This window comes from Cardiocondyla obscurior, linkage group LG05 (assembly GCF_019399895.1).
Source record: "Cardiocondyla obscurior isolate alpha-2009 linkage group LG05, Cobs3.1, whole genome shotgun sequence".
Lineage (NCBI taxonomy): Eukaryota > Metazoa > Arthropoda > Insecta > Hymenoptera > Formicidae > Cardiocondyla > Cardiocondyla obscurior.
The window spans coordinates 9,444,012-9,465,108 of NC_091868.1; the positions used below are offsets into that span (position 1 = coordinate 9,444,012).

At 35.6% G+C, this 21,097-nt stretch overlaps 3 protein-coding genes and 2 long non-coding RNA genes across 12 annotated transcripts; 3 read left to right on the top strand and 2 right to left on the bottom strand.

Moving 5' to 3' along the window:
• The first annotated feature begins 110 nt into the window (after positions 1-110).
• On the top strand, positions 111-2,955 carry LOC139102725 (SET domain-containing protein SmydA-8). The gene is made up of 7 exons (XM_070656838.1): positions 111-577; positions 736-931; positions 1,056-1,283; positions 1,420-1,704; positions 1,927-2,208; positions 2,284-2,494; positions 2,618-2,955. Exons 1-7 carry the CDS (start codon positions 528-530, stop codon positions 2,917-2,919), a joined length of 1,554 nt encoding a protein of 517 aa, XP_070512939.1. The 5' UTR covers positions 111-527; the 3' UTR covers positions 2,920-2,955.
• Positions 2,956-3,148: 193 nt separating this feature from the next.
• LOC139102728 (erlin-1) lies at positions 3,149-5,419 on the bottom strand. Of its 4 annotated transcripts, XR_011545748.1 has the most exons (6): positions 5,135-5,270; positions 4,941-5,068; positions 4,666-4,855; positions 4,321-4,579; positions 3,745-4,228; positions 3,149-3,662 (listed from the first exon to the last, which is right to left on the bottom strand). XR_011545748.1 is itself a non-coding variant. In XM_070656842.1 (5 exons), the coding sequence occupies exons 2-5, from the start codon at positions 5,046-5,048 to the stop codon at positions 3,802-3,804; spliced, it is 984 nt and encodes a 327-aa protein (XP_070512943.1). In that variant the 5' UTR covers positions 5,049-5,068; positions 5,324-5,419; the 3' UTR covers positions 3,149-3,801. The 4 variants fall into 4 exon arrangements, 3 of the variants coding, with proteins under 3 accessions (XP_070512943.1, XP_070512942.1, XP_070512941.1); XM_070656842.1 differs by lacking the exon at positions 5,135-5,270 and adding an exon at positions 5,324-5,419 and having other exon boundaries at positions 3,149-4,228; XM_070656841.1 differs by having other exon boundaries at positions 3,149-4,228; positions 5,220-5,359.
• A 6-nt stretch (positions 5,420-5,425) lies between these two features.
• LOC139102740 (uncharacterized) lies at positions 5,426-19,854 on the top strand. 4 transcript variants are annotated; one of them, XR_011545766.1, is made up of 6 exons: positions 5,426-5,521; positions 5,939-6,113; positions 6,381-6,476; positions 7,423-7,475; positions 16,291-16,603; positions 16,689-19,854. It is a non-coding gene; the product is annotated as an uncharacterized lncRNA (long non-coding RNA). The 4 variants fall into 4 exon arrangements; XR_011545763.1 differs by having other exon boundaries at positions 5,489-5,688; XR_011545764.1 differs by having other exon boundaries at positions 5,489-5,688; positions 5,939-6,034.
• Positions 6,726-14,068, bottom strand: LOC139102724 (diacylglycerol lipase-beta). 2 transcript variants are annotated; one of them, XM_070656836.1, is made up of 14 exons: positions 13,218-14,068; positions 10,714-10,812; positions 10,220-10,432; positions 9,723-10,039; positions 9,205-9,348; positions 8,926-9,094; positions 8,677-8,800; positions 8,456-8,599; positions 8,262-8,373; positions 8,082-8,174; positions 7,797-7,951; positions 7,571-7,708; positions 7,123-7,241; positions 6,726-6,972 (listed from the first exon to the last, which is right to left on the bottom strand). In XM_070656836.1, the coding sequence occupies exons 2-14, from the start codon at positions 10,806-10,808 to the stop codon at positions 6,795-6,797; spliced, it is 2,001 nt and encodes a 666-aa protein (XP_070512937.1). In that variant the 5' UTR covers positions 10,809-10,812; positions 13,218-14,068; the 3' UTR covers positions 6,726-6,794. The 2 variants fall into 2 exon arrangements, with proteins under 2 accessions (XP_070512937.1, XP_070512938.1); XM_070656837.1 differs by lacking the exon at positions 13,218-14,068 and having other exon boundaries at positions 10,714-12,394.
• Positions 19,855-19,934: 80 nt separating the features above from the next.
• Positions 19,935-21,094, top strand: LOC139102979 (uncharacterized). The gene is made up of 3 exons (XR_011545810.1): positions 19,935-20,465; positions 20,583-20,894; positions 21,011-21,094. It is a non-coding gene; the product is annotated as an uncharacterized lncRNA (long non-coding RNA).
• Positions 21,095-21,097: the final 3 nt, after the last annotated feature.

A 21,097-nucleotide genomic window follows, 5' to 3' on the forward strand; every position in this document is an offset into this window, starting at 1 on the left:
CTCCTAATTGTGTAAAATGTTCGTCACTAGACTAAAGATTCAGCTTGGCCGTAATATTCCGCTAAAGGATAGGTGCCATTACATGTACAAGAAGAAGAATCGCGTAAAGCTGAAGTTTCCTGTCGCCTTTTTCGTCTCTTTCATACAATCGCATATTCGTTGAGAATTGTTTATTTCATAATTTATTACCAGAGCTGGACAAGCAATTAATCAACGATTGACGATTAAATTAATACTACACTGTGCAGCATGAAATTGTATAATAAATACTTGAATATGAAAATAATTGAGTAGTAATTGAGTAAAAAAAGAAAAATGCATCGTTATTTCGTAACTACAAATGTGTGCATCGCGTTCTATATACTAACATTGATTGTGCGCAATGTCTAACACCACATAGTGTCTAATAATACAGCTAGCACGTTGCGTGAGTGCCTAAGGAAGACGGTTCATATTACTGATGCTTACTTGCCGATGCTAGTTACGGGCCGACAATTTCTAACTTGGAGGAATTTTAGACCGAAGATATGACGTCCACGGCAAAGTATAAGACAGCATATTCGAAAAAACTTGGAAGGTACATAGCACAATTATTATTTAACATAAAATTTATCTTAGTATAATTTATATGCTAAGTATTGTACATACAATCAAATAGAACAAACAAAATGGCAAAATAATATGAAGTACTTATTTAAAAAAATTGTCTAGTTATTTATATCTTTTGTTTAAAAGGTATCTTGTAGCAGCCAAAAACATATCACCTGGTGAAGTTATAATTCGAGAAGATCCAATAGCTGTTGGTCCGATGATGTATAAAAAAGATTCTTTCTGTTTTGCCTGTATGCGTACATTACCGAAAATTTTCAAAGGAAGACAGTATACCTGTTCTAGATGTAACTTTGCACCGCTGTGCAGCGTAGCATGTGAGGTAACAAATTTATTACATTTGTAATTCTCAAAGAAATGCTTGTTGAAAAGAAAAAAAAAAAAACATTTTGCACTTTGCTAATCTAAAATAACTGTCCTAATTTTTTTTTCTCCCGTTATTGAAGGCACGAACAAATCATCACACAAACGAAGAATGCCAAACATTTAGAGATAATCGAGATTTCTTAATGGAAAATGAAATTAATGCAGCAGAAATTTTATTGACCTGGCGGCTATGGTTAATAAAGCACAAAAATCCAATTGTATGGGAGAAAGTAGATTGCATGGAAGCTCATTTAGATAAACGAATTAATACCCCCGTCTGGAAAGACAGAGAAGTCAATGTGGTAGATGTGAGTTTTACTTAAATCAGATTTTTACATATACTGAATATTTCATTCCTCGTGCAAAGTAAAGATATTCTTAAAATATTACAATACAATACACGTTATCTAACAATTTCTTTATATATGTATATATATTGTACAGATAATACGAAGATTTCGTATGCCTGCTGGAATTGAACCGCCCAGTGCAGAATTAATGCACAAATTGTGCGGTATTTTGGATGTGAATGCGTTCGAGTTACGATCACCCGATGCCGTTGACAGTTTTCTTCTGCGAGGTTTATATATCGAAGCAACTCTAATGGCTCATGATTGTAGAGGCAACACTCACCTCACTGTGGACGACAATTTCCAGTTAACGATTTATGCAAGTGTAGCGATCAAACAAGACGAGCCTATCTTATTTAATTATACATCGTCGCTGCTGGTCAGTTAATTATTTCAACATAAGAAAACAAAAGAATAATAAAAACTATATTTAATAATTATTTAATCATACATATTGAGTAATTACTACTCGAGTATAAGAGACACGGTAGTGCGCTGCGCCTATACTCGGCGCGAGGCACTACCGTGCCTCTTGATATATTAAGTAATTTGTAGAAACTGTTTTTTTTTTTTGCAATATTAATATATTTTATTATTTTAGGGTACAGCTGACAGAAAAGAGCATCTTCGAGAGGGAAAATATTTCGAATGCGAATGTTCCCTATGCACAGATCCATACGAATTAGAATCACACTTAAGTAGTGTGTTATGCCCACGTTGTAAAAAGGGATTTATAGGCATGCAAAATACTTCCATTCTCGATCCATATGAGCGAACACGATGGCAATGTCAGATGTGCAAAAAGACTTACGGCGGTCGTCTTATCAGAGCTACATTAAATATATGCAGAACACTTATTGACGAATGCGAAGATGATATAAAAGTTCGTAATTATATAAATGAAAAAGGTTAAAATTTAAACAATTTTCCATAATTATAGCAACGATATTTTTTTTAGAAAATAGAAGGCTTACTTAAGAAATTATCCCAATCACTGCATACCAATCACTTTTTAATGTTGTCTTTAAAACAAAAATTGTTAACGGCCTGCAGAAAAGAAATATCATCTCCCAATCCTCAGAAAAAAATTGTACAGAAAATGCTGGACACATGTAAAGAAGTTTATAACGTCTTAGAGATAGTGGAGCCTGGCATATCACGTTTAAAAGGTACGTACGTATAATTATTTAATTTTAATTATATGCTGTTAAATATTTCAATAACATGAATATGTATAAAAAAATAAAATGACTTTGACGTTAAGAGATTTTTTAAAAATATCTACATTTTAGGCATAATGTTATATGAGATGCATTTGCCTGTAATAATATTGGCAAATCGATTATATTCCGCGCGTGAGATTTCCTCAACGCAATTGACCTGTCATTTAGAAGAAGCCAAAGATCTTTTAAAGAAAGCACTAACTATGCTTCTTTTGGAACCACCAACCACGCCAGAAGGAAAATTAGCTAAGAGAGCGCTTGAAGAATTACGGGCATTAAATCAGAATATAAATGATGTTAAATCTTTACCATTGAAAGAGCTCAAAATTCACACGCGTAAAACAAAAGAACGCAGTAAGAAAATCAACTAATATTTTATTGGGAATAAAATATTGAGTGCCATCTAAATTTTTGAACATGTATAGACATGGAAAATGATTTAATTATAATAAGAATTCTCAAAATAACATATTCATGTCTATTAAATTAACAAAAAATTAATTTTTTTAAATTGGAAATTAATCTTTATTTAACACACCAAAATAAGATAAATGAACTAATTATATAAAAATCAAGTACAGTTGTAAACAAAAAACTTAATTTACATTTTTTATATATATAATCATTTATATTAATAAATCACAATTGTGTAATTATCACATAACGCTATATTATCTTATATTAAAAAGAAATTATTAGTTATCATATTTATAGGTAACAACAATTTCTATTTTACTTTCACACAAAACAGAACTCTTAAAACTAAATAATACAGCAAGTGATAGCACATTAGTGTGTCTATGAATGTCGTAGAGAAAGAAAACAGACATTAGCTACGAATACTTTTTTACATCAAGTTACATCATGCTTTCAACTTGCATCAAGTATGCATGCTTTTAACTTCAATCGAGCAATTTTACTATATGTACGAGTGGATGATAAAATAATGAAAAAAAAGAACATATTTATAACGCATCTTTCTATCTATATAGACTTGAGAAAATACATTTATACAAAATTTTTAGTTCCACGCGCAATTAATTTGAAGGAATAACTCCGAAATTCAAAACTCTTATATACAATCCATATAATGTTTTGTATAGAAAAAATGTGCCTGCACACAATTAAAAATTGTAAATTTTCCAAAGATTTCAAAATTGTTTTATCGAAAAAATATTAGAACAGATATCACTTACGTTTGAGTTTGCGTAATAATCAATAAAATAAAGCACAATTTGTACTATCCACAGCATTTATAACTTCTTTTGTTCAGTATCAGCGTTAGATTTACAATCGTCATTATTCAAGCAATTACCAAACGAAAACATACTCGGAATGTCTTGCCCGTAATATATTTTGTTATTGTGTGCCAATGCTTCATACTTTTTAAGTTCTAAAAATTCTTTAGATAAAAGTAGTTTATTTGCCTCAGCTTGCATTTTCATTTGATAAAATTCGGCATCCGAACGACTCTTTTGTCTTGCTAAATGCATCTCGTCTTCTATCGCAGCCATTTGTTGCAAGGATTCTTTTTCCATAATTTTTTGATTATACTGAATTTTTGCAACTAGCGCTTCTTTTTCAGCTTCAATAATAGCTTTCTTGCGATCTGTTTCAGCATCTTTTTCCACTACTTTCTGGTGTTGTGTAGAAATTAACAGCTTTGTTTTTTCTGCTTCCCTAAAAATAAAAAATATATAAGTAAAAAAAAAGACTAAACTGTAAAAAAAAAAAATTAATTAACAGAATAATATATACATATAATTACTTACATTAATTCATAGTTTTTCCTAATTGTTTCAGGAATTTTTGGCTTAGTTACTCTTACAGCTTGTATGTTAAGACCAGGTGCTAATTCATTTAAATCTTTTTGAAGTGCAGTCTTTAGATTTTCATCAATTTGATCAAACAAATCAATATATACTTCATGTAAAGTATGTACTGAACAAAATTGATTTAATTCGTGATGCACTTTATTAAAAATTAAAGTGCGATCATAATCTGCTGTAAAATTTCTCACCATATTGTAAACTACAAAAAAATGTCATATGTTAATATAATATATTGGTAAAACTTAACATTCTCAAAAATTAAAACAATATAATTAAATTATTTACCGCTATTTGCATCCAATATATTTACAACTTCTATACGATCAAAATAGATAATAACACCACCACTGGTTCCACATGGCACATTTTTCACTTCATCTGTTTGCAGTGTTACTTGAACTGAACGATAAGTGGTCAAGAATGGTATCATCATGTGAAATCCTGGGTTGCTCACTTCGGGCAACAACGCACCGCCCTGATAAATATTTATAAAGGTTAATAAGATGAAAAAAAAGACAGCTAGAAAAAATTTAGATAAAACTTATCTCAAAGCAACTTACTCGAAAATACACCCCTACATGGCCTTCTTCGATACGATGAAGGGAAAAGTTAAATACTATTGCAAAACACATGAGGAAACCGATTGCTACGACTTTTTGGTCAATCATATTCACCTATTTACAATACTCTGAAAAAAAAACATATGAAAAAACATACGTATGAACTAAGTTGAATACACATGAAGTAAAATTACAAGTGTTGAGCAGTTTAAAATAGCAGTTTCACGCAAAGCGATCTGATTACATAACATCGAGCATAAAACGATAATTGTATAGTACAATTAGCAAATACACCGGTCGTTGGCACGATTCCCCAAAATTCTAAACACAGTCGTGAGAGGTTATCGTTTCGATAGTTGCAGAACTTGCAGAAAGTACAGTACCTTGAGCTACAGAATAGAAAGCCTATTACAAAGCATCATACTGCTGCTCGACAGATACTAAAGGCAATTGCCAGTCCATATGTATAAGGTCTATGACGAGAACAAAAAGTCTGGAGCGAGATGAGAGAGAAAGAGAGAGAGCAATCCGCATACGTAAATGTAGGCAATTCTGGGTGGAATCCAACGCAGTGATGAGAGGTATGAGAGGTTAGAGGTAGTGAGAAAATCTTGTGTGGAATCTGCGGAGATACCGTACAGGAAATAGATAGGTTTACATGGTCGTCGATTCACCAAATGGTGGATAACTGAATAAGCGATAGCTAGTAAGTTCCCGCCGCAAAGAACAAAGGAATAAATCAATTGCGGTAAAGCGGAGATTCTTACTAATTCCATCTCTGTGTTCTTTTCATTAATTTACGTCATTTTATTTATTTTTTCGTTATTTTATGAATATTTTTAATGTTTTAAGGCAAAACTTTATTATTAATCAAGATGGAGTTAAATAAATTACGCGCAGTCTGCACAGGCCGATGTTTTGCGAAAGATTTTTTTTATTAAAATCATAAAATTGCTTCTTCGATAGGGATTGAAATAATATGGTATTTTATTTTGCAGAGAGAAACCTGCAGTTGTAAATGTGGATAATTCTGGGCAGAATGCAACGTAGCGGAGAGGTAGCGAGAAAATCGGAGATGTGCCGTACAGGGAATGGTAGATAAAATTGCGGACTGACTAAAATGTCGAGTAACCAAACAAGGGATAGTTCGAAGATTTCCGCAGCAAAAAAAATGTAATAAATCTAGAGAAAAGAGGAGATCCCTATTCTATCCTAGTATTTCCTCATTAAATTTACTCTGTTTTACTTTATTGTTTGCTATTTTATTAACATCTTCAATGTTCTAAAAGGCAAATAAAGTTTATTATAAATAAAGAAATTTCACGAAAATATGTATCGTAGGCCGAGATCTTGCGAAATATTTCTTTTATTAAATTTATAAAATTATTTCTTTGACTTGCAACTAAGGATCGAAATAATATGGTATTATATTTTATATAGAGAAAGCTGCAACTATAAATGTCGAAAACTCTGGATAAAATGCAACGCAGCGCAGCAAGGTAGTGGAAAAATCGGAGGTGTACTGTACAGGAAATGGTATGTTAGATTACCGACTGATTAAATTACCGAGTAACCAAACAAACGGTAGTTTAAACACTTCCGCAGCAAGAAACAAAATAATACATAAATCGATGGAAAAGTAGAGATCCCTATTTTATCCTAGTATTCTCTAATTAGAATTACTCTATTTTACCTTATTACTTACTATTTTATTAATATTTTCAATCTTTTGCGGCGAAATACTTCATTATAAATAAACTGCAGCTAGAATAGGTGTTGTAAGTTGAGATTTTATGAAAGCTTTTTTTGATTTTTTTTATTATTAAAACTATAAAATCACTTCTTTGGGTTACACTAAGGATCGAAATAATATGGTATATCATTTTGCTGCTCCAGTAATGTAGATAAAGCTCGTTCTATGTTTTCTGGCAAGTGATCTAGGAGCATGCGTGGCATCACCGTTAATTTTGTAAAATCCTCTGCTTGCGCCCACCGCATTTCATACTTCCTTTCCTTTGCAAGTTGTTTTTTGCTAATGAGAAAATTGACATTTAAAACTTTGTAATCATATAATTATTAAAATATTTTTGTCCATATTAATTTTTTTTAAATATCAAAGTATATTTGCGAAAATATTTCTGCAAAACAAAATAATTTAAATAAGAAAAATAAAACGATGTACCTCTTTCCTTCCGTCTTTTCAACCTTGCATCTAGCTATGTGAAGTATACGGCCGGCAGTATACAATTTCATTTTCGAATATCTCCTTTTTGTTATATCACGCTCTATTATTTTATTATCCTGCAGAAAAGATAAACTATTAATTGAATTTAATACAACTAAGCATTAGAAAGCAAAAGCAGATAACTGCTTTATTAAATATTTAATTGAAAAGCGAATTAGCTGTACGTAAACATTGTTTTTTAAAATAATGTGCATTATTTAATTTCTCTAATTAAATTTTTTAATTTCTATGTTACAGTATCACATAGCTATGTGACTGAACTTCACCCATTGCACATCGAACCGGAACCGGTGAGTAAAGAAATTTTTTGCTCCAAATCTCATTTGCATGTATATTACACGCGTAGAAATAATATTCATCGTCGAATAAAACAGTTTTTTCTTACCACATCGCCAGGCTTAGTTAGCAAAGGCGATTGACCCGGAATTGTGTTAATTAAATTATGATTGGCCCACGTTTTAGTCAGATCTCTCTCGGGAACCCCGAACAAAGCATAGCCGAATCCGTTTAGGACCACTCTATACTATAAAAAGAAAATAATAATAATATTAAAATTGTCATAACGTAATTCCGTTACTCAGGCGGCTTAAAAGCTGTGAATTTTAAAATACCTTAGGCAGTCGACAGGCATGTAGAGTTGTCAATAACGAAGTCCTTAAATTCTCCGTACTATCCACACTGAGCCTCATTACGAGATCATCTCCAAGTCCTATAGTCAATACGAATTCTTCTGTGACCCTAGCAGCTTCTCTGCTGAGCAGTCCAGCTTTATAGACAGACACGTTGTAAATCAGTTTGAAAATTGATAACTGACGGCAATATTTGCGATTGGCGTCATTTTTGCTGATAAAATTATAATGTTCAGAAAATTAAATTTAGCTGAATGAATAAATTACCAGGCGTAGCGAACGCGTAGACTCTCAAGTCCGGATAACGGGGACGTATAAGTAAACCCAGTAGAATGGCTAAACCGGCTCCTAAACTATGACCTACGTACATGTAATCTCGTCATTGAATATACAGTTATACGCCGACGGCGGTTTATTACTAGTATGGAATTCTTATGGAGTTCTTACCCGTAATCGTTAGGTGATAATTGGGATACGTGGCAAACGCTCTTTCCAGAATTTTATGATTCTCCAATTGCTTTAAGATTACCTTCACCCCCATTATCATACCTTTATGAGCCTATAAATTTTATAACAATTTATATACGATTAATCAATTAACTCTAACATATTTATTAAAAAAGAAAATATAGAGAACTAACCGTGCTGCCTAGAGGAACGCCAGGGCATTCAAATGAATCGGATGCCGCCGCGAAATCAGTAATTATATCCCGCAAAGATAACGATCCACGTATAACTACGACAATACTAGCGGTTTTATGATCCGCCATAACGCAAAATGGTATCTGTAAAATTTTAAAGAATAGTAATATTAATGTTGAACGCGTGTGAAAGAGGTCTAATTTAAGAATAATGTACAAACCTCACATAAATGGTTTTTAAATGAAGCAAATAGAATATCTTCCTCGGATATCTTCGATAAGTATTTCACCCCAGAAAGATAGCACATACAGCAGTTGTCATCCAGAATAATGTTACGCTTTTGTCTAAAAATAAAAAAAAGAGAGATAAATATAATACGAAAATGAAGCAAGAGAAAAAGAATTATATAATGATTTTATAAAGTAAATGGGATAAGAAGTAATTATCGAGTACAGAGGGTTTTCTTTACCGGAAACATGCACAGCATTTCATGCCACGTATTAAACGGAAACATCCAGTGCACGCGTGCTGATATATTACGAAAAGCCAGCCGTAGGAAGCAATCGATAGCTGTAGGAAGTGATGGGCGGCTTCCAAGGACATCCAGTTAGGTACGCCTAAAAAGATCTCATTGCTATCTAAATAGCATAGACAGCAAATATTCAGTCATTAATAGGAGACCAATGCATTTAACAGGCGTGTATTTTTATACTTCTTTTTTTTTTTAATATGCAAATGACATAAGTACCTGAAGTGTATTTTGGACGCGCGATTAGATTTAACTTTCTCAACTCGTGAGTTTCACGTTTCTGCCGCACTCTTAGCAAAATGCATCCTGCCATTACATCCGAGGGAACTAAATCCGTGCCTCGAAATAAGGCGGTTAAGAGACCTACGAAATATTTTTATCAGTATTTATTAGACTAATAAATTAAAAAAAAATATATCTACACTTTTATTGTTTAATATTAACAATGCTGGCGAATGTCGAATTAAAATAGATTCTAGCTTTGCATACCGTGGCTGATTGCGCTTATCTCGTAACCGTTCATTATCTCCGAAGTGCAAAGAGAGCAATCTACCCCATCGCGAAAAAATCTCACCGACGTTAAAACCAGAACAGAAATAGATTACTTGATTTATCACCGTCTGTCTTTCTCTCGGTAATAGATAGTTACAGCCCTCGGTTTCCGATCAAAAGCGATACCCGCTTTCCAATTTTAAATGCGGCAGGACCTTCGTAGGCCAGCCGTACCTATGTCTCACCAGCAACATGTTGAAAGGTCTCGTTCGCGCTCTCGTCCTTACGCATCCACCACAGGAACTTGAATCTTCGTAGCCAGATACGCGATACTTTGCCGTGTTCCACGGAACTCTCTAACTGTTTCTTTTCCAAGGAGCCGATCGGGTCGAATACTAGGGCGAGACCGAAAATGCTAAGACCGATTAAGATCCAATCGAAAAACACTAGGGCCTCCACGACGGTAACGGAATACGGTTCGTGAACGCACTCGACACTCTGCCCGAAAATCCACAGGGTACCGAGAATATTCCATCCGATTTCCGGTAGCAGCATTAATATCCTGCATAAATCGAAGAGAGATCTTTAGATTTTTCAGCGTTATTAGATCTTCCGCTTTGAGACTCGATAGAAACGGTTTATTGTTAAAAATCACATTATAGAAATCAAAAGCTTGATGAAAATTTTCCCACGTTTGTCGGTCTAGAAAAGTGATTGTACTCTGGTTTATTTTATTGCTTACTTGACCGTCAGAAGCGGTTGAACGTAACGTCGAGCGTGCATGTCCATGATAGCCCCTCTCGCGCTATGTCTGATAATGATGAGTATCAAAAGCGTAACGATACCAAGCATGACTGCCTCGCCAAGGAGGTACACGCGCACTAATTCACCTCCCAATCGGCAATTCCACGTGTCTTCGTAATACCTCACGCAGGCGATCCCTATAAGAATCAACCTGTAAAACACATAGCCGATTACGAGAAACAAACTAGCAGTAATTAGAATTCGATTGTACGGCGCACATTTGCGAAAGGACTTATTTAAACTCGATGCTTTTAACGAGTCTAGAGAAACGTGGATGTACAAATTAAAATTAATATCTTAAAACATATTAGTTTCTTGTAGGATAATCGTATGTTTGAAGCGAACGATTCGCTCGTGAGATTCGCCGGCAATAGCGATTAATATTGTAAATTGCAATTCTGGCATTGACGCTGTTTATTGGCCGATACTTACCATACAATTCGGATAAATAATTCGAACAGGCCGGGATACACAAGATCGTCGGTCGCGGCCAACCATTTTCGACCGAAAAGCTTCAACGCAGGCATTTCCCTATAAAGAAAAAAACGAACTGCGCTTTAAACTTTATAGATTGTTCAGACTTTCGAATTAATTTTTCCTAATGAAGCAAATTAAGTATATAAAATTGAACCCTCGTCTCTAAACATTTTATCCGAGAGATCGAAAAAACGTGTTTATTTAATTCGTATCTGATAGGCGTGACATCGATGATGATCGGTTTGATCACGTTCGCGACGGTATCGCGATCGCTCGCGGAGCACGCGCGGCGAAAAGCCACGTCTAGCGGAGCTGTCGTGTCGCGGTTTTGCAATGTTACAAAATAAAGCGGATGCGGCTTTCTATGATCATAAATATCCCCAGAATTCGGGCGATTATGGTATACGCATATCTCCGCGATCACGAAACCGTCGTTCCGGAGAAAGCGCCGGGAGAAAGTCCCTGTGTCCATCCTACATCCGAGACCGTGTTGACACAATCTTCCGACGTGTTTAAATGGACCGGCAGCGATTTTCGTGCTTCGGGACTGTGATTTAAATAGCTTCGGGTATAATTTAGTTAATTCAAGTGCAAATAATACTTGGCTAATTACACTAACGGCGACATGGTAGGCGATCCGACAGCAACAAGCGACGTACGCGTTATTTATTGAATACATTTCATTTAATCGCGCCGTAACTTATTATTGTCAATTATATCGGCTGGCAATTTTCTACGGGAATTAAAGGGAAAAAGTCAGACGAATAATTCACATTTGATTACTTAAAAAATCACTTTAGATGTAATATCTTTTGCCTGTTTTGACTAGACGACTCAAACTTATGCGTGCATACGATAAAATGTTCTTTTAATATATTTTTATTAATTAATTATGTATGCTTTAGTTTATCATATTAAAAATTGCTTTTGCTATCGTAAGTCTTTGCGTAAAAAATGTTTTGTCTTCAAAAATTTTGCATTTCAAAGTTCTGAGACTTTAGGTTTGCGCACGAATTAGCGCTTCCTAATGAGTTGCGTAAATGGCTTTCGAACATTTAATCACGGGAAAGCACGCAGTTTACGTCATAACGCTTTTTGAATATGTCAATGAGTTGTAGATACGATTATCTAACTACTTTCTTTTGTAAAAAATACATGAGAATGCGGAAATTGTATTAATTATACTATTATAATTTTAAAAAGATGGTAAAAAAAATTGACATTATTATGACGGTAATTTAAATAATGATGTTCGCGCGTAGAGCTCGAATTAACCACTTACTGATGTCAGAATAAGAAATATACTAACTACAAAATGTTAAGTATTTTCACAGTTTCAAATTACCACGTACGACTTTTAAACAGATAAAGGAATGTCATTGCTATATTTTTTTTTTTTCGTTTTAGAATTAAAACAAATAGAAATTTCTTAGAAGATTACATGAGACCGTAATCGCAGCCACGGTTGAAATTGCACCGACGGCAATTAACTCTTCTTTGAAACTTGCTTTATTATTGTCTTACATAATAGCACCATGTAGAGAAATATAAAATTTATTTTAGATCGCACATTATCTGTAACAGAAAATTATTCTCCGGTATAAAAACGCTCTTTATTATTTAAGTTAGCAAGTGATCAAAAGAAATGGAAATCGTAAAAAGCATTTATGCTTACGCGTCTACTTTTTTCTTTTTTTGCGATATTGGTGGATCAAATTACGCGAATTGAAATGCATCATATGCATCCTCGAAATTATCGCGAGTTTGATGAACGAATAAAGCAAACGGTATATGAAAGTTGCAGTTTTTAACGCGTGTACTTAACATGTATTATAATTTTACTCAATACTGGAAGTCAATTGACATTTGGCCTCCAATAATTATTTCCGACCGAACTAGAAGTCGTAATTAATGCGATGAGAGTATAAACTCATTGTCTCGATGCAAATTAATGAATAATTTGCCCAATTAATCACAAAAAATTTTAATACAATTCACTTTACCTGATGATTATCGCAAAAATAATTTTTTAATTACTCGTTAGGGTATCGTGAAGATAATATTACTTCAATATTATTGCTTTCTCTATATGTGCAAGCAACGTTCTTCGTTAATTAAGCTTCTTACAAAACGTTTATGTAGCACGAACTACCGCTATACGAATCACGTTACACGCTACATGATATGATTTACACGATTCTGTTTCACTAACAACTGGGTTGCTAAAGAATGTTAAGAAAATTAGAAGTTATAAGCAACATTTTGTAGCGCAAATTTGTCTGTAATTAGTAATTTCTTTTTTTTTTTTTTCTTTTTATTGAAATGAATAGATCTCTCGCAACGTCTCATGTCGACCAAACGGTTTACGGGCATTTTACGGATTTCACAGAATGTTTTATACGATTTTACCGGCAAAGTTGCACTGATAACAGAAAAAAAAAAAAGGTACGTCTACTCACAGGTGCGCGAATCGATATCCGGCGAATCCGGACGCGTGTTACACGCGCGTTGAAATCTCCCCTGAATCGAGACGCCGTGGACCGCGGGGCGCTCTACCTTCGCCCACCGCGTTCTCCAGCTGCTCGCTCTGGTACCACGGGAATTCAGCGTGATCCCGAGTGCTGCGGATAAATCCGATTGGAATTTTCGTCTAATCGCCGAGCCTTTCTCCGAGTCGCGCGCGTTGCAAACCGCGGCGAAACTAGAGCGCTTCCTGCGCACGGGTTCCCGTTAAACGCGAGCGCCTCGCGAGGGACTGATTTTCACGTCGCACACGCGATCCTTTTGGGGAATCGCGAACGCTGCTCGGACACGGTCTCACCTCGTTCTATACCCACTCTCCGTGTTGTTTGCGACCGCGAAACGGCGCGTGCGGTAAACACAGTCCAGCTAATCGTTGGCCGCGCACGCCGGTTTTGGCACCGCTGTCAATGCTGCGCTTATCTCACGTATGGAGATACGCATATCGTCCGCGACACGAACATCTCACGTCGACCGGTGCCGACTGGTCCTTGGGCAACATTCGCGTAAACCGCGATAATAACCAGCGTTGCTTGACCGCAACGGATGACGATGTCGCGAGGTGTCTCTATCCGAGAGCGGCACTTTACAATACTACGCCTGGGACGTCCGCTCTCGATGCAGAATCACACTGGACGGAGCCGTCTACACAATGCATCACGGCGCGACTTGTTCACCTTGCAACGTACGAGCACCCCGCGCGTGCAACCGAATCTTACGATCTCGTTGACCGCAACTGGTCCGGCACACACTAAGTGCCGAGGGAGAGAGAGACCGTGAAGAACTTTCCCTCCGTGTGGCGTTCTGGCCACGCGAAGAGGAAAAATACGGTAAAAAAAAAAAAAAAGAAAAAAAAAGGAAAAAAAAAAGAAGGCGAAGAGGAAGGAACGGGCTACTTTGAGAGGGATAAACGCCAAGCCGAGTCCAGCCGAGCGGAGTTGATGGTGGGAGCAACGAATCGGCGACGGCACCTGGCGATCGTGCTTGACCGTTCCTCTCGAGGAGATAGAGAACGCGGTGAACGCTGATATCCGGTGGTGGATCTAAGAAGATTAGCCGGAGGAGGGAGCACGTTTGTGCAATGCAATTATCCAGAACGGGAATTATGTACGTTACATTGCGACGAATTTGCGTTTGTGTAACGCTCCAAATCTTCAAAATGTTTAGTTAATCTGCAATTATTATTTTTCAACAATCGTCACTTCTGCGATTTATTTATAATTTAATGCATTTTGCAACGTTGGAACTTTGCGAGGAATTTTTCGTTATTAAAGGCTTCTCTAAAACCGTTTCCCAACGGTTGAATCGTACACGCGAAAGAGGTAGTTAGTTCCCGTTATGTTCTCCGCAGTTTGAATAACTTTGCTTTGGTATCGATCTATCTCAAACAGACTTTACATAATACACATGGAAGCCAATCTTGTAACCGCATTACTTCACCACACTCGAGCTGAAACTACTGGTCCCACGCGTGCATGTGCGCACATACAATGATTCGCGCTGCATTCATCGGATATGCATCAGTTCCATGTGTATTACAAATAGCTCGCAGGTTTCCATATTTTATGAAGTAAGGTAAACGTACTGAATAAATCTCGCAGCAATGACATTCTTGGCACGCACTCATGTAAAAAAAATATATGAAAAGGGCAAAAGATATTGATACTTTTTACAATTTGATTAAAAAAAAAAAAATAATCTTAAATGTATGTAATGGGTTTTTTATAGGTCAAGCGGAAAAAAACTAAACAATATGCAAAGTTCGCTATAAACTCCGTGCTTTTTTATGAATAAAAATTTTTTTGTGAGGTCTAGTATAGAATAAAAATAGTAGTAGTCATTAACATTCGCTAAAAAAAAAAAACAAAAAAAACATCTCATTTTATTACAAGACTTAAAAGAATAAAGTTTAGCATATATTACGACTTCTTAAAGTAAACTTATGAATTAATCTAGCCATAGTATGTCGCGAATTGTCAAAATTTCGATTGAACAACGTTTCTATAAATAAATGTGACGTAAAAAAGCGGTAATTAAAGCCTAGTGTGTGCTTTAATAAATGACGACGTGTCGCAAAGATCAACATTTAAAGAATGAATAATCCTGCATTTCAATATCGTTCGTTTGACGCATACAGAAATAATTTCGAATTCAACATCGTGTTTAGCAAGATAAATTAATATTTGCAAAATCATGCTACGTATCTTTTTTTTTTCTTTTTTATTGCTTTTATTTCAAGAAATGGGTACATCCGTTTACCAAGGCTAACACTGTTAAGCGTCTTTCTTGTGCATTTGCGCATCCGGTTCGGAATGCAATTTCTTTCTTTCTTTTGGATCAGGACGACCGCCGGAGCCGGCGTGAGTTCGTGGAACTATAATCGACGTTATTCACATGTAGGAAAGTCGCATTATTATCCTTCCAAGATGACTCGTTGACATTGTGTATCGTACCATTGCACATAGCATGCATGGCAATTAAAATAACTCATTAAAAGTGAGAAGCGGTTTACAACCTGCACTTTACAAATGGCTTTTACAACTATGCGACAAAGAAACAAGTTTTATTTTGTAGATGAACGCACAAACCGATATCTGTCTTTATTCCTTTTTTTTTTTTTTTTTTTCACAGAACTCTGTCAATGACATGAATTATTGCGTATTTGTTCAATAATTATATGCGTGATCTTACGTGCACGTGGATAAAATAAGTTTAAAATTATCCAAAATATGTGTCTAGTTTTAAATTTTGAAATTTAAATATGAAGAAATAGGATTCATATTTGAATGCAAATTAACAAGCCACATATTTAACCTTTTTTTTTTTCTTTTACAGTAATTTTAATTTTTTGCATCTCATTAATTTCTTCTTATAACATGTGAGTTACTTAAATTTATATTGTGAGGTATTTGCCCTCATGGGTATGACCTCGTCGCGTTGAGTGGATTCTATCATATTATTATTCTATATAATATTTTAATGTTATGTAAGCAATATTTTTTTTTTGTTTAGGCAAAAAATCCGGAAAAGCTAGTGCAACTTCGTCGGCGATAGTAGTTTACCTCGGGAGCGCCGTTTAATTAATTTTAATTATAAATAATTTAAATAATCAGGCGACAGATTTGATACGCGACTTTTATAAACGGGTGTGCCTGCATAATAACACGCGAATTACTTTAATTAATAATTAGATCTCGTAATTATAATTAATTTGGGCGCGGTTTTCGCGAGCGGTCTTTGCCCAGAAAAAGGATATGGTCTACATTTTGAGAGGAGGAAAAGGAAACCTACGAGAAACATCATGCGTCAGTGAAGCAACTTTGTGGTAAACGTTATGAGTTATTTGTATAAAATTAACTTTTTTTTTACAACTTGTTGGAATTTTAATTATATATTTTTTTTTGTTACAGTATCGTCGTAGCTACGTGGCTGTAGAACTCCACTGTTGCGCATCGAATCGGTAAATCAAATGGAGTTTTTTCTCAGCGTCAGCATTATACAAAATTGCATATTACGCATATAAAGCAAAAATAATTGAAATCAACTTTAAAAAAATTATTTGACAAGGTAAAAGTACTACAATTGTTATAGAACGATAATTTTTATCCGTTAATTAGTAAAAATTCGGATTTAATGAACGAAACCTCATGTAAACCTCAAAAGTTTCAGGAGACTGGTAACAGTTGTCGGACTGTTCAGCAATAGAACGTGTAGTGTGGTACAACAGGTTCGCCTCGGTTGAATTGAAACAATCATGCGAGGGCAGCGAGACCGTTTGTCGAACGAGTGTGAACCGATCGGACGAGCATTTCGACTCGTTTTGATACACGCTCTGGCAGGGACAGCAGCGTATGGACTTTCACTTGCGTACGAGGAGCCATTTCGATCTTTGCGTTGCGTATCTACGTTGTATACGCGCGTGCAAAACGCGTACAAGTGCGTCCCACACGGCCGATTGCGCAGCATCAGCAAATCCGTACGATAAATAATTATTTGACCGTAAATTCGCAATATATTCGATCGCGAAATCGCGGACCAAAAGCGATTGCACAGCACTAATCATCTTAAACCGCTGACATCGGCAATGAGCGTGTCTTTCCCATTTAAAAACTACATCAATGTTTTTAACCGAGAGATTTAACTAGAGAAATTTTATTCTACGATGTTTATTATAATTGTAAGTAATTAGGATTTATTTATTACGGTTTTATTTCATCTGCGAGCTCTGGCGCGATTACGAAACCATAGACTTCATACGATAAGAAAAAATGTGAGATGTATAAATACTCAATCATATAGTATAATTGCAAGGTTAGATTGTCGCGGAGGATAACGCATGTGATGCCGAGTCGTGTCTTGCTTCAATGGCAGATTTCCCAGTGTAGAGAAACTTCGTTTGTGCTGTATAATATAATACCAACGTACGCGACTTGTCCTTCGCGGATCAAACAATAGCAAACGTAACAATAAGTCGTTTCATTTAGAGTTTGCAATGCCCGTAGAATTATTTTATCTTTGTTATTTAGTAGATGTAAAACAAGGAAGTACGGCGAATGATGCTTACGAACCTTAAATAGAAATGCCTGCATTATTCTTGAAAAGATATTTCGGAGAGAAATGGTGGTTAAAGAAATTTCGATTAAATGATGAATCGTTTTTTACTCGTGCGCGTTTCTCTTTTTTTCTTTTTTCGAATTTACCCGCTTCTTTATTACGCTAATCGCGTACAGTTACATCGTGATTTATTGCAATTAAAATCAATGTATTGATCAATATCTAATGATAAATATGTAAGATATATTTTTATATAAAATGTATTAGGTGTAAATTATTTTCTTGTAAGATATGAATTCTCATTAATTATAATGAACACTAATAGTCAATGTGGCAATGAAACTAACTAACAGAGTATAATTGTCAAAAATTACCCGTTGTGCAGAAGCGCGCTGTTTGTTAAATATTAGAGGAAACTTCCATATTTTTTATATCGACTTATTAGATTCTAAAAAACTTCCATGCATCTTTTGCTTTTGCTTTGCCTCGCAACTCGAATTCTAATTTTTGCGTGATTTTTACACAACTGCAGTTAATATTATAATATTCAAAAAATGATTGAAATGCCTTCTGCGTTTTCAGAGGATTTTGACACGCCGGCAATATAGCTATGCTTTTTTTTTTTTGTTCTTCGGGAGCGTCGCGGGTGTTGCTTTACTCTGAGAAACAGATATGGCATTTAACCGCGGCGGCTAATGCCTTATCTGTTTCTCAGTGTACATTGAAAATGTGACGTACATTATCTTGCGGCCAGCAGTGTCAGATTATTGCGTTGACTATGTTATGCGACCGTGCGACTGTTTATTGTACGACATTTTTGGTATTTAATTTTAGCCGGCTGAATGTGTTCCCTGGAATTTCAAAACAAAAATTGAGATCGCAGGTGTGAGTGATAGAATGTCCAAGACTGCGGCTAGTGAGCGAATTCAATATTCCGTACACAAGTTTCTCGCTGTGACGATTGTATTATGTTAATCAATCGCCCATTATTATGCTTGAAACTGGTTTTAACGACGTAATCAATTTTTTACTCTATATCGATTGACTGGGCAGAATCTTTTACTGTAACGGATAAACAAGAAAATAGGTCGTTTGTAACTATTATCATTTAAATTTTAAATAATTAATTTCTTTCCAACACTTTTTCTTTGGAAATAAAAAACAAATTAAGTAAAATCAGTTTTAGATAACGTTTAATATGTATAATAATGTATAGTGAAAGTCACGATATCTATTTACAACGGTTTAATTTTTTAAAATTTATTAAAAAATAATATACACCTTTTTAACTATTATTAATTAATAATTTTACGTTTAATTACTACTTTGCCTGTTATTATTTTAAATCGGTAAAAAAGAAATTTTTGAATAATTTCTGGTAAAGTATTTTATAAATAATTTACGTTATTTGTTACATATTTAAATATAATTTGTGTAATTTGTACGTAATTGTATTTTTCTAGTATTCTTTTTTCTTTATAAAAGTTGAGCTCTAGATAATATCATGAAAGGAAAAACGATACGTGGTTTAATATTAGCACGTTAGATAGCGGTACTAACCTCGCAATGATCGATGAGAGTAAAAATTAAAAATTGTAGACATAAAGAGAGTTAAGATAATAAATTATTGTTCTCGTCAAATTTAATTTAAAACTAACTTCGAAAGAACAGATTACGTTTCGTTAAATACGCGAGGGTGTATATTATTTTATACATCAAGCTAAAGGTGAAATATATTTTTTAAGCTTTAAAATAATATTTTAACTAAGATATTTGTACGTATTTTATCGTTTTAAACCGATATTAATTGGTTATGTCGTCTGGGGTGATAAAAGACCCTAGCGCGCCGACCAATCACAGCGCTCCAGTTAGTCAGCGCTAGTTAGTCAGATCGCGAGCTCGCAGCGGTCTGCCCAAGTGCCCACTACGTAACTCATTGCACCGCAGACTATACAACGCGCCGGCCGCGCAAAGAGCATTATTTTCGCGATCGAAATCTTTCTATCTAAGGGCCGAAATCTTTCTACCTAAGGGCTGAAATCTCTATAGGTCAATCTTATTGCGGAGCTTCGAGCGCGAGCACGTGTTGCTAATCGCTCCGCAATTTCGCGTACTTTCGACCGCGGATTTCATAGTCTCGCGTACGAAAAAGTGTCGACGTTGTCGACTCAGGAACGAACGATTATTTTATGTATTCCTGTGTTATTCCGTTTATTGTTTTGTGCTGTGCTTTGTGTCTCGGAAAAGTGCTTCAGAACAACAAGGTTAAATAGCGGGCGTAGCGCACAGGGCATCCGACCTGAATTGTGCCGCGTGGTCGACGTTACCAGCCCGCTGTACTCGCCATCTCCTTCAGTGGCATTCAACGAGTTCCGGTGATCGCCATAGCCAGAGCGTGAAATCTGCACCTCGCGCGTCTTCTCCGTCGTTTATTCCGCCGACGAGAGTTGACTGAAGGAGCAAGGTGATCCTTGGACCTCGCTTTTCGTCGTGTCGCGATCGAGGACTTGTCGGGATCGGGAGTATCGTGGATTATCCCGCGAGTGTCCAGCGGAAGGATGACTCGACACCTGCCATCTGAGAGGAGGAGGAGGCCCAGGAAGGGTATCCTGCACCAGCGGAGCAACCCCAGGGTAAGCATTAATTTGTCTTGGGAATAAAACGCTTTAGATATTTTATAAAATTTTTTAATTTTGTTATTTAATTAGATGTAATATCTAGAAAATAATGTTTTTATTTTCTTGTTACAGATCAAGAGGAACTCCGCTGCTGTGCATCGTTGTGAGAAATAGTGCCGCACGCCGACATCAGATTATACGAACCGCAGCCGGTTCGTCGGTCGCTTCGGGTGTGTCGGTTGTTATCGGGCGCTTTTTGTTACGACTATTTTTTTGCGGGAGTGCCGAAAAATAACGCGCGACAGTGTTTAATAATTTTCGCGACAGTAATTAATTCGGGCGCGTTCGCGAGTGTCCAGTACGCGGATGAGGACTCGACACGTCCCATCTGAGAGGAGGAGCAGGCCCAGGACGGGCATCTTGCATCGGCGGAGCAACTCTTAGGTAAGAATTAATTTTTTTTATAATATCTTTATTAAATAAAAACTTTTATCTTTTTTTTATTAATTTTATTAATTAATTTACATGTCTATAATAATGTTTTTCTATTTATGTTACAGTCACCAGCAGAACTCAACAACTCCGCTGAAGCTCATGCAGATTGGTAAGTCGCATGATTTTTTATTTTTTTCATTGCTTGTAGTTGT

Excerpts from the sequence above, each read along its gene's own strand:
- LOC139102725 (XM_070656838.1), top strand. The coding sequence starts at position 528 with ATGACGTCCACGGCAAAGTATAAGACAGCATATTCGAAAAAACTTGGA. Across the intron at positions 932-1,055 it reads TGTGCAGCGTAGCATGTGAG|GCACGAACAAATCATCACAC; the intron begins GTAACAAATTTA and ends CCGTTATTGAAG. Across the intron at positions 2,495-2,617 it reads TGGCATATCACGTTTAAAAG|GCATAATGTTATATGAGATG; the intron begins GTACGTACGTAT and ends TCTACATTTTAG.
- LOC139102728 (XM_070656842.1), bottom strand. The coding sequence starts at position 5,048 with ATGATTGACCAAAAAGTCGTAGCAATCGGTTTCCTCATGTGTTTTGCA. Across the intron at positions 4,856-4,940 it reads ATGTAGGGGTGTATTTTCGA|GGCGGTGCGTTGTTGCCCGA; the intron begins GTAAGTTGCTTT and ends AATATTTATCAG. Across the intron at positions 4,580-4,665 it reads TATATTGGATGCAAATAGCG|TTTACAATATGGTGAGAAAT; the intron begins GTAAATAATTTA and ends ATTTTTTTGTAG.
- LOC139102724 (XM_070656836.1), bottom strand. The coding sequence starts at position 10,808 with ATGCCTGCGTTGAAGCTTTTCGGTCGAAAATGGTTGGCCGCGACCGAC. Across the intron at positions 10,433-10,713 it reads TTATTTATCCGAATTGTATG|GTTGATTCTTATAGGGATCG; the intron begins GTAAGTATCGGC and ends TGTGTTTTACAG. Across the intron at positions 9,095-9,204 it reads GCGTCCAAAATACACTTCAG|ATAGCAATGAGATCTTTTTA; the intron begins GTACTTATGTCA and ends TATGCTATTTAG.